This window comes from Osmerus mordax, chromosome 8 (assembly GCF_038355195.1).
Source record: "Osmerus mordax isolate fOsmMor3 chromosome 8, fOsmMor3.pri, whole genome shotgun sequence".
Taxonomy (NCBI): Eukaryota; Metazoa; Chordata; class Actinopteri; order Osmeriformes; family Osmeridae; genus Osmerus; species Osmerus mordax.
Genome location: NC_090057.1, coordinates 11,925,474 through 11,937,598, shown reverse-complemented (window position 1 = coordinate 11,937,598; position 12,125 = coordinate 11,925,474). Strand labels below are relative to the sequence as shown.

Genomic DNA, 12,125 nt, shown 5'->3' with positions numbered 1-12,125 from the left:
ATTTGACAGATGAGTTGCCTCGGTAAGACTGAAACCTTTCATCTTCCCGTAAAAAAATAATTTGAAGTAGACTTGTTCATGGAAGTACATAAACTGACAGGTCCTTATGCATTTTGTGGACTTCCTTTTTGCCAAAGACCTCCATCCCATAATTTGAATGCACAGGGTTGCTCATAGACACAGGCTTCCATTGGAACTCTTCATGGCTACATGTACATTTTCAGTTTTTCCAATATCTCTTAAATCAGTGGTGTAAGAACACAAAGGGCTTGTCTTAATGTTTATTTTCTTGAAAGAGTATGTTTGAGCTTCTGATTGTATTTCTTTTGTAAGTGCACTGTGTTACACAAAAACAAAAAAGGCCTGGGATTAGAAGAAAAAAAACTATGTTTTGGAAAATGTCATTCAGTCATTTTTACAAGAAGGCAAACACTAGAACAACTTTCTGATCTGTCAACAAGAAATAAACCTAAATTACACTCGTTTTGTGAGGTGAAGATTATTTGCCTGATACATGAGTTATGACAAAGTATAAATCCCACAGTTTTGTTGTAGTGGACCAGGCGCCATTGTGGCCCTTGAGCCCTTATGTTCTCAGGCTTTTAGATCGTTTTGCTGGAGGTTCTGACACAGGAGCCTTGATCACAATTTTTGTGTCTTCCTCCTCGTCGTCACTGTCATTCTCTCCATCTACAACATAAAATACATGTTATACACATCAATATATTTCTTAGGAGATTATCAGCGAAACTATTGACTGACATAACAAGGCTTTGCTCATTAGCGTTGGTGCTATATAACCAAATCAAACAATTATTAGGCTACATTTGATAGTGCACGTAAATAGTTGTTTTTGAATGGATAAAGAAGGGAGCCACCCTAACCCGCTAGCTACCTAGCAAATTTATAAAGAAAAGTCATACGGATAGGATTTGGGAAACTGCTAGCTATCTTGATTTTTTACTTTGACACCAGCTCTAAAGAAAAGGGCCTACGGCATAATTTAAATCTCACCATCATCAGCTTCAAAATCTCCCTGGTCGTCACTGCCCCCGTTAAGTTTTTCTTGCACAACTAGCTCGGTAAGAAGCACCGATACGTCGGCGTTCAATTTCTTTATCCCCACTATCAATGAGGGTAAACTATTTTCTGTTTTCATTAATAATTCTTTCTTTCTTCCGTCTCTATATTTGAGCTCCCCCCGTAGCTCCATATTTGTTATGCTGCAAACTATGAACTTTCAACTTTCCAAGTCGTCACATCCTTTACCTTTTACGTCCAATCGGATACTTTAGCACTTTTTCAGATGAAACGTTTTTTGTTGATATAGTTTATGTCAACACATTATAGACTAATGGGATGCAATGTAAACATAATTTTCAACCTATAAGCATCTGAAAATATCTTTCAGACTGAGCAAACCAGGGTAATCAAAGGTCCTTTTTTAAATTAATTCCCGCCAAATAATTTAACGCGTCGCACATTCCGGAAATCGTGCGGATGTTGTCATTTGAAGCAACATTGTGTCTAGTTGTCAACAAAGCACTCATGGCTAGACGTTATTTATTTTAGGTGGAATTGGTCGACATACTGTTTTTAACTTTGCAAGCAAAATCCGCGATATTGTTGGCACTTACCAGCCTGGGTATTCTGGGTAGCCGTTTTTGTTTGCCCTGGAACAGGAACTTGCAGTCATTTTCCCTTTCTCATCTAGGATGGCGGCAAATGAGGGAGACGAGGCGACTCTTTCCTTAGTAGATGTTCTGGAAGAGGACGAGGAGTTGGAGAACGAGGCATCAGCCGTTTTGGGGGGCAGTGATTCTGAAAAGTGTTCATATCCAGAGGTATCCTGTTGGCGTTATGAAAGACACAGGCCTACATGCATTGTCGTGCTCTGTATTATTAGCAATGCTACAGCTTTGCTATAGATTGTTTGATAGTGGTTAGTTATTACATATTTTTGAATAACAAGCTGCAAAAAATGAGGTCTACCTCTAAAAGCAAGTGCCGTGGCACAGGCCAGAAATGGGATACGATCACGTACGGTACCTTTTGTTTTTCAATTCATAGGTGACCTGTGTGCTATTTTAAGGTTCTGCTTTAATGTATCCAAACTAATCCACTTGTGTAGGCAGGGCAGGTTTCTACTATCTGCCTCTTGTACAAATCAATCTATGACATGTACCATGTTTGTCTTGATTTTGTTTTGGCAGGGGCATGTGAAAAGACAGGCCCTATATGCCTGTAACACCTGCACACCAAAGGGGGGTGAACCAGCAGGCGTCTGTCTGGCCTGCTCCTACAAATGCCATGAGGGCCATGATCTATTCGAACTGTACACCAAAAGGTGAGCTTGGATATATGCTTGGAGTTGGATTTGGACAAGATGTTCGGAACTCTTAAAAAAAAAAAATGTATGTCTCGCATTGTCTTGGTTTTGAAGACCAGTGATTGCGCTCGGCGAATTGTGCTCGACAAAACATAAGATGTGCGGCAAAAGCTTCATTTTGTTTGTGAAATGTGACATGCCCTATCTTCTCACAGAAACTTCCGCTGTGACTGTGGAAACAGCAAATTTGGACAGACGGAGTGCAAGCTGTACTCTGTAAGGTTCCATACTATTTCATGGAATGTGTTCATTCATCCTTTAAATGACAACAAGAACAATATGAAAACATAATTTTTTATTTGACTCTTTTTTGTAGGAGAAAGATCCATTGAACACTGACAACAAGTACAGCCATAACTTCTTTGGTCTGTATTGCACTTGTAACAGACCATATCCAGACCCTGAAGACCATGTAAGAATGTGTTGAATATTCGAATACACAACCTTGTTTCCATACACATCGAGTGAGAACGCACTTTTACCTTCCAATCTATGATACAATAACGTCAAAACCACAACAGCAAACATATTTCCCTCACGTCACAGGTGGAAGATGAAATGATTCAGTGCATCGTCTGTGAGGACTGGCTCCATGGCAGGGTAGGAAGCAAAGCACCCCAGCAAAACGGTCTCCTTGAAATCGACATTCAGAGTCATCTATATAGATATATATCCATCTATGTAAACCCGTTTTACAATGAAAGAGGAACACCCATCTGCAAATGACTATCTATTGAGAACTTGCCTCTCATAGTCCAACGATGTTCTTGCAGCACCTGAGCCGCCCTGTTCCAGAGTGCGTGGAGCTTCAGGAGATGGTGTGTGAGTCGTGCATGAACAAGAACGCCTTCCTGTGGATCTACGCAGCCCACCTGGAAGGTGACACCGTCACACTCTTTACTTTGCGCTGCATCAAGGTTTAAAAAAAACGGACGTCATCCCGACACGGTTTTCAAGGATGTTAACCCTTGTTATCTTCGGGTCATTCTGACCCATCAGTCATTGTGACCCACCGTCGTATTGCGACAACTTTACCGCATACAAAAACAAAGTGAAGCATTTTCTTTTAATCCTTGGGCTGTCTCAGACCCCCCACATTGCGAAGGTTAAAAGAAAATTATTTTAATTTGTTTTTGTATTGGGTAAACACAACGATGGTTCCTTATGAACCTTTGGGTCATGTGACCCGAAGGCAGCACAAGGCTAGTATAAAAGTATGGAGCGGGATAAAATAATCATTGTTATCGAGTGCCTGCCTGCACACATTGAATTTGTGTAGTAGTTGCGGTTGTCATTTTTGGGGGGGTTTGTCGTTGAATCTTCTACGTTGCTCACAAGAAGGCCATGGCTTCATTGTATGGTTGTCCACTCAGTGCCCCCTGTGACCAAAGTCAGCCCGGGAAAAGTAGAGGAGGAGGTGAAGACGGAGGGAGGACAGCACAGCGAGGAAGGGAAGGACGGAACAGAAGAGGCCTCCACAAGTCTCACCAACCACGGGGAGGACATGGTAGGACAACCACCCCACTCCGCCTCATTACGGAGCCCCATCTTTGTTAACGCCGACAATGGATAAGACATTTAATACGTCACCTTAGAATCCCACACGCAGCCACGCGTGCTGTTTTTAGCAGACGTGGGCAGGGAACTGGCTTGTTCAACTGCTTGAGTCAAATGAATGTTGGGTTGGCGTGTGTGTGTATATATATATAATCATGGACAAATCTCTTTTCGTACTGACACAAAACTGTTTAGACCTCTGTCCTCATGTTACTCTGAAAGAGGTTTGGACTGTGCTCTGGTGAGTGGAGGATTACCACTAGGTGGCACTATTCCTCCAGCACCAAGCAGCGTGTGTGCGCAGCACCCAGCTGGTTTACTACCCTGTGGGTATTTAGGGGATAAATGGCCCGTGCCAAACCTCATATTCTCCGGTCTACAGGGAGCAGCCTTAAGGTTTTGCGACTCCACATACGATAAACAAGATCAATTTTATTAGTCAGCCTCTCAAGTCATTTGACAGCTAATATGGCAACCCAAGAGCTTCTACATTTACATACAAACCGTTTTCTTGCTGGGAAGACGTGCACACATTTCCCGCCTGATGCTATTCAGTTCTCAGTAGCGCTGATGCTTGAGTGAATGGCGTGTGTAACGGCTTTGTCGTGAATTGGCCTGGCCCCATCTTGTCAAGTTGTGTCGAGACTCCTTGACTCCTAAACTCACGTCTCTCTTGAATTCAACCGTACATCTAGACTCAGCAAGACACAATTATACATCCAGGATAGGGTTAGAGGAGAGTTAAGAACACGTATTGCGAATGAAGAACCGTACGTTCATTAAACACGCGGTCTGTTCTGCAGTCAAAAGCCAACGGGTCATCGAGCTGTAAGAGGAAGCACCAGGAGTTGGAGGTGGGGTCTCCCTCCGAGGCTCCGGAGTGCAGGCTGACCGAGCTGAAGAGCAGAGGGCCGGAGAAGACCCGGACCGGAGCCGTGTTCTGGCCCTCAGCCTGGCGGACCAAGCTCTGCTCCTGTGCCAGCTGCAAGGTAAGGTGCCCTGACTGCTTCTCTAGAACAAAGCCTTTTTAAGTATCTCCTCAAGCCGTCGACACGGAATGAACTCACGTTTTAAGGAAGCATGTGTGTATTTGAAGTATTTATGCTTCTGTAATTAGAGGAAATGACATTTGTGGAGACCAGTTCACAACAGACCCTCAATGTCCTCCTCGACTTGGTACGGTTTGCTTATCCGTTTCCTGCCTCCCCGGGGGACGTTTAGAGGTCGTACGCTGAGGCGGGCGTGTCCTTCCTGCTGGATGAGTCCGACACCGTCCTGGCCTACGAGAACAAGGGCAAGACCACAGAGCAGGAGCGGCGGGGCGGCGCCGAGGGTCGCGACCCGCTGATGTCAGCCCTCGACAACCTCGGGCGCGTGCAGCAGCTGGAGATCATCCACGGTACGGGGGGGGGGGGAGAGGAAAGACACAGGCTTGTCCTGGAACATGGCTTCTTCCTGAATGTGTATGTGGGTCTACATTAAGACATTACATTTGAGATTTGTGATGGAAAGTCTAGAAATGTTCATGTCTAGAAGTCTTTTTTTTCTCTCCTCCCTGCTCCCTTATTAATCGCCCAAGTGATGAAGCCGAAGAAGGGTTTAGATGCAGAGCTTACATTTTGTAGTAATAAAGAACTGGGCTTCATGTCTAATAAACTGAACCCGAAAGTGTAAACGGGGAAAGGAAAGAGGGCAAACAGGTGTTGAATGGGTTTGACCTGTCCATTGGGCTGCATTTGTTGAGCCCCAGATTGAATTCCTTTTGCGAGGCCACCGGGGGATCTAGGCGAGCGAGCGCAGCCAGCAGAGCTGCAGCTGCAGCGACTCTTCGCCGCATGCTAAACCAGTCTCTTTTCCTCCTTCTCAGGATACAATGACATGAAGACCGAGCTGAAGGATTTCCTGCAGAGATTCGCAGAGGAGGGAAAGGTCAGTGACAACTTTGGCCATTAGCGCTACTATTCAAGAGGAGGGGACCGCTTTGGGGGTCATGCTCAGTGAGTCGGTGTGAGAAAATGATCTGGGAGGTACTAAAGCCTGCACAGTTCTTTTTACCGTTACTAACCAGGATGATAATTCAAGTTAATGTGCATAAGAAAAAAAATATATAGGGGGGGTGTGTGTGTGTATGTGTGTGATTCCATGTTTGCGTTGCGGGCCATAAGAGATGTGTTGACCTCGCCGGTGCGGCCCCCCTCCTGCGTCCACCAGGTGGTGACTCCGGAGGACATCCGGCAGTTCTTCGAGCAGCAGCAGAGCCGCAAGAGGAGGCGGGCCAACGCCGGCCAGTACTACTGCAGCTGAAGTGGCTCCATCCCATCTGCCCCCCCCCCCCCCCGCCCACGTCTCTCCTTCCCACATTCCCAAACACCTGTCGCTACTTGACTTCTTGTTCTTCATTTCACTTTGTGAAAATATGGTCCCACTCTCCCCACATGTCTTTGGAGTCCATGTCGTCTGTTCTCCCGTCTTCTGTATTTTCAACCAGTATGCATTTGAAACGTGTTTTGTACCGGAAAATCGGTTTTGGTGTGTCAGCCTCGATGCCGCTCTGATCAACAGTGTGCTTTGTTGTCCTGGCTCCTCCTCAGCATATTTACACGGTTCATTAGGTCTCTGCAGGTTACTGAAGGAAACTAACCCCAGCCAGTCATTTTAGAGGCTCGCTTTGATCAATGTGGAATATATCTTTATTTCCCAGAAGGAAAGGTCATCTTATTGTGGCCCCTTTAAGACTTTTTCCAGACAAAAGGAAAGAGCTGTATACAGACATTACGGACCCTGTGCTTATGACAGCGGTTCCCCTGACATTTCATTAAGCATTCATTTGAGGGTAGACTTCAATAGGTTCTTTCTTCAAACATTCAAACTGAATGCATTACCCTTCACTGCCTTGCAGGGGTCAGAGAAAAGGGTCAAACCGTAGTTAACCTGGTCCAAACAAAAGGCATTTCGCCACAATATGCTCCATTGCATTACCATCTTGCTGATTAAATAATGTCACTGCTGTACTTATTAAATATTCTTTATTCAGACACAAGTGTAGTAGAAGTCAGTGCCGAACCACATCGAAATTGTTAAGTCTATAACCATGTCGGATTTTTGTCCCTTTTTAGTGTTCTTTGAGAAATAAAGAAATTGTCAATTTACTGTTTTTTCGGTCAAAGTTATACAAGAAGCCACACCTGTAATTCACAGGGAAAATGCTTTCTTTCTTCCCACACAGGGGAATCATAAAATACCCTCTGTCCAGTATCATGGCTTAATTTGAGTACTTTCCTGCATTGATTGATTTTAGGAATACAAGTTTTGAATGTCAACTGAGACGAAAATCTGTTAAGCTTGACGTTCTCACCAGCAGTTGTTTTTTTTCACAAAGGAAAAAACTCCACACAAATCCTTCATTTCTATCAAAGCTGTTTATTTTGTCAGTCACCTAAAATGCAGATTTGAGCTCACCACTTTCACACTCTTTATCGAGAAGAGTAGAAAAATAGAATTTCCACAATTCCTTACAAGTAGCTACGAGAATGCGTCTTATCCTTTCTCTCTCTCTCTATATATATATACAACAAATATATGGGGCATATTTGTTTTATATATAGAAAAACTGTCTATGTACAACAAACCAATACTTTTTCAGAGACAAAGGTACCTAAAATAAAACCAAAAAAATACTCTTTGAAAATCACTATGTACACGATGCATTGGCTACACTATTACAAAGAGACTGGATTGCGTGGGCAGGTAGAAAAAGGTTTGCATAAGACGCAGGTAAGGAGGGTACCCGGCCACTGGCAGAGAAGGCACTCTTTCGTCTCCATCCATGGGTGGGGTGGGGGGGGGTTAAAACAGGAAGAACCCTCCCCGTACACCTCTGAAAGAGGATGTTCATGAAAGAAGAAAAATAAGTTAACTTCCTCCCTTCGCCTCCGACCGACCTACCCTTCAACCGTGCCCAGCTACAACTGCTGGTTCCTGGGACAACCTAAGGATATTAGTGAGTGCATTGTTTGAGGCAAAACATTTGACCTTTGAGAGCTTACCAGCAAATGAGTACTTGAAAAAATATATATCTTCAGAGAATATGTAGGCGGGTATGTCACGGGTGTCCAGCTCAAACAAGTGAAGGGCACCTCTCCATCGTGAGGATAACAAATACTGAGCAGAACATACAACAACGGGAGGGGGTGTGTGTACTTAAGTGCAAGGTAAGACCCTCAGTCTTTTAATATCGTCTAACATCAACAGCATATGAATCAACAAATGAACATCTTAGACTCTCAAACAGTATTTGAAAAGCGCGATCGTCGCTCTCGAGCCAGGGTCGAGGTCTTTCGTCACGACGTTGCTTAACTGTCGTAGTCAAAAGCTCAAATGCTACAGAGCAAAGGAATGAATTCATCTGTGGCATGAAAACCTAAACAAACGTCGCTACAGCTTAAGACATACTGCAGAGGCTGGTCTTCATGCTCCTAACTCGAATCTGTGGCCTAAACTGCAAACGCCCGCCCCCCCCCCACCCCCCCCAAAAAATAGAAGCATTCTTAAAAAAGTCGTATCGTTGTCCAGCAAAAGCTTTGTACTTCCAGACCACAGACGGAGTACAGGGGTCTGAAATGAGCTCGGTCAGGGAGTATTCTGAGTAAAACCCACTCACACCTTACAAGCGATGCATTCAACACGCCACTATAGCTTTGTTCGTCCTTACAGGGCTACGGGTTCAAACGGGACAACGGACGAGGGGAGCAACAATCCTGGCTCCCGGGATTCAAACGCTTCCCTTCAAAAAAAAGCTCCAAAAGCCAAGCTCCTGAAAAAGAGCACGGACTGAAACAGCGGTATTTCGACACCTCCTCCTGGGGGGGGGGGGGGATTCCCTTATCTGAGCCTGTGGTGGGGGAGGGCCGCGTGTGATTAGATTTGGTATCGCTTCGATCCCTTCTCCTGCTGGGTGGGGAGGGATTTCTGTAATGGAAAAGTGTTGACAGCGTCTCGTGTCTGCAGTCCCATACTAGCGGCCGCATCTCCATCCATCCCCTGCCTGACCCCCTCCTCTCTCTGACCTCCGTGCTCTGACACCGAGACGCCTCAGGGACCCTGACGGGGGTGGGGGGAGGGGGGAGTGGCTATTTCGGGGTCTCTCTCCCGGGCTCTTCCCCTGCACGCTCCGGTGAGCAGACCCACGGCACTGCCGCGAGGGGCTTCGCACTCTGCTTGGCCGTGGGGGAGGGGCTGACCACTGAACTGCCAAGAGGGCTACAGGAGGAGGGGAGGGGGCGTGGCCCCGGGGGTGGCGGCCTCTGGTGACAGGGCCCTGTGGGTTGCCAGGGGATGGGCTGCTGCTGACACACACTGGTTCTCCTACCCTCGTCTCTTAGGGGACGGTCACATGACAATGAGTAGTCTCGTAGCATTGGATAGTGTTATGACTGGATGTCAATGTGACCAACCACCCCCCTAGTTGTCCAGCCGTCCCATAGCGAAACAAGTACTGATGTGAAGTGTATTACACCTTTTACAGATTCAGGCAACCACCAACCAAATGCAATGATCTTTCCTTTTCTTTAATCCTGACAGATCATCGGACAAAATGAAGAAGACCTCCCTACTATAGTGTCCTTAATGGTTTAGGCCTCTAGGAATTGTTGAGCTTCACTTCTTGGCAAAGGACCCATCGTCCCACACCACCACCACACACCCACATGCACTGAGACGTGAACAGTTCCACGTGTACGCACGCACGCACGCACACACACACGCACACACACACACACACACGTCCCTTTTTCACGCTAGAGAGCAGCAGCAAAGGAGATGACTCGTCCACGGGCGGTCGAAATGATTAGTGTGAAAGCCCGTAACCGTTTCTGTGGATGTTAGGATCTGAGAGAAAGGATGATATCTATAGTGTTCGAGCTTAGCAGAGCAGCAGTACCAGCATCAGATGTGCATATATCAGAGTTACAGCGATTTCCATTAGGGAACAGTTGGTAGAAAATATAGTAAGGGTTTGAAATATTATTTGAATGAGGGTAGTAGAAGGTCGGGGAGACAGGAAAGAGGTAGACAATGTAGCCAGGGACCAGAGTCAAGTCCACCAAACACTGATAAAATCACAAAGGGGGTGCGCCATGATGGGTCGGATAAGCTCTCTCTGTTAGACTCAAGAATAGCTTATGTGGACTACTGTAGGCCCAACTAATTGCCAAGCACTTTTGACTTCAGACCAACTTGACTCAAAATATCCTTCAGAGCATGCTTGAAGAAGAAATAAGAAGAAAAAAAAGAAATTATTCGACACAGCAGAAATTGAATTGGGATGTAATCATAAATAATGGAGCATGGCTATTAATAACTCCTCTCTGCCAGCTGAGACTGGCTTCAAATCGACACGCTCATCGCCTTCACATCTTGACACCAATATGTTCCCTTCCGCCTGGATATCTGGAAGACTTTGAAACGCACGATGCCGCCCTGCATCCAAAAACCCCTGCCCTGACACGCTCCGACTTTGCTCGAGAGAGTTTCCATTTTCCATCGCCGGCCTCACAGATGGGATGCAGCAAGGCCTTCAGGATGGAACCAGAGCCCCACTCCATCGGCAAACAACGAGGACCCAGAGACCACGCCCCGAGCTAGACGGAAACATCCCTGCAGTCGTGAAAAAACCCAAACAGAAACGAAGGATGAAAACGAAAAAGCGGGCCGCTGCCGTCAACCCCCAAAAAAAGAAAAAAGCATTGCATTTCAAGAAAAGACATCAAAATCAGGCCATTTGGGTGATGAAGAGAAGAAGCCGACAAGTACGTGGGCTGAGTCCTGGGAGAGAAGAGTCAGTCGTTACCCGTTAAGAGAGGAGGACCTCCCGCTGCCGCCGCCAGGCGGGAGGAGTCGGCGTTCTACGGAGAGCCTGGCGGGCGCATGAGCCTCCGGGAGGCTGAACGGTAGTAATACAGGTGCACGACACGACAACACCGCTCTGGGTGGGAGAGATCATTACAGTTCGAGTCTTTTGACACAGTGGGGGGGACGGGGGACGGGGGGGACAATGGTAGTAGCAACATATGGAGAAAATGTGAACTTGTCAGTACTCTTAAATCGATGGGTATGCACTTTTTTGTTTTGTTTTTATGCTATGCTGGTTTTTGAATGGTTCCGTTCGGAGGATGGTAAAAAACAAACCGAAAAAACAACCTCGTCTTACTTGCCCACCCCTCTGACATCGTAGTAATCTTAGTTGTGGGGTGAAGCAATGCAAGGAAGGGCGCAGGGTGTCGCCCCTCTCGACACCCGCGGTGTCGGCTCATGGGGCCGACGGCGTCATCCGGCTCGGATGGCCTCTGAGGAGGGGCGGGGATCTGGGTTTGGTTTGGCTGAGCTCTGTCTACCTGAGGGGAGCCAGGTCTCACTGAGGGGAGCATCGTTCTTCACAGCCTGCGACGGGGTGTCGAGTCCATGGGCTACGAAGGAGCCAAACGCTGCAGACATAACCCTTGGACCAAAACTCGCCAAGAAATACGCAAATCCACCAGAGGACATCTTAAATACTCCGCTCCAACATGGACATTCAGTGAGATCCGATGTAAGGACTAGTTAGAGCTACTAGGACACACAAGAACGGGGGGGGGGGGGGTGAATGCATGAATGACACACACTTAATTCACGGATGGTGAAATACTAGCAGACTGGTTTAAAATGCCAACCGTGTAAGGAGAAAAACAGAACCGTACCGTCTTGACCCCTTTAACAGCAGCAAAGGTCAAACCCCCTCCAAAGAGCCTGTAGCAGTTTGGAGTGGAGGCGAAAGGCTGAGAAACATCAGGCCCCCCCAAAAAACTAAAAGCAGAGCCTTCATTGTTTCCTATAATAATGCTTCACTCTAATTAGTATTCCTGGAGCGTGGCCTGACCGGTACTGTGCCCAGTGGGAAGATTAGCAATTTTCTTAAATTGCCCATACTGACATACAGCTTGTGACTGCAGAGTATTACAAGGGCTATTACTGCAAAACCAGGAGGGAGAAAAGAAAAAAAAATGTGTGGGGGTGATTTTCTATTTCTTTCTAACGTACACCAGCACAGGGGGAATGGAAGGTGATTGGAGAACAGCTGCTTCATCGTCGGGCAAATTGGGGAGAGATGGGGAGTCTGGCAAGGCCAAGGAGTGGGGAAGAGGAG

At 46.4% G+C, this 12,125-nt stretch overlaps 1 protein-coding gene and 1 long non-coding RNA gene across 2 annotated transcripts; one reads left to right on the top strand and one right to left on the bottom strand.

The window, feature by feature from the left end:
• Positions 1-269: 269 nt before the first annotated feature.
• LOC136948117 (uncharacterized) lies at positions 270-1,224 on the bottom strand. The gene is made up of 2 exons (XR_010877045.1): positions 1,015-1,224; positions 270-690 (listed from the first exon to the last, which is right to left on the bottom strand). It is a non-coding gene; the product is annotated as an uncharacterized lncRNA (long non-coding RNA).
• Positions 1,225-1,549: 325 nt separating this feature from the next.
• On the top strand, positions 1,550-7,121 carry ubr7 (ubiquitin protein ligase E3 component n-recognin 7). The gene is made up of 11 exons (XM_067241175.1): positions 1,550-1,844; positions 2,214-2,347; positions 2,545-2,605; positions 2,706-2,801; positions 2,936-2,989; positions 3,163-3,268; positions 3,763-3,896; positions 4,750-4,935; positions 5,168-5,345; positions 5,814-5,875; positions 6,158-7,121. The coding sequence occupies exons 1-11, from the start codon at positions 1,716-1,718 to the stop codon at positions 6,248-6,250; spliced, it is 1,233 nt and encodes a 410-aa protein (XP_067097276.1). The 5' UTR covers positions 1,550-1,715; the 3' UTR covers positions 6,251-7,121.
• Positions 7,122-12,125: the final 5,004 nt, after the last annotated feature.

Coding starts and splice junctions, on each gene's coding strand:
- ubr7 (XM_067241175.1), top strand. CDS start 1,716: ATGGCGGCAAATGAGGGAGACGAGGCGACTCTTTCCTTAGTAGATGTT. Junction 2,606..2,705: donor CGGAGTGCAAGCTGTACTCT/GTAAGGTTCCAT, acceptor TCTTTTTTGTAG/GAGAAAGATCCATTGAACAC. Junction 2,990..3,162: donor AGGACTGGCTCCATGGCAGG/GTAGGAAGCAAA, acceptor ATGTTCTTGCAG/CACCTGAGCCGCCCTGTTCC.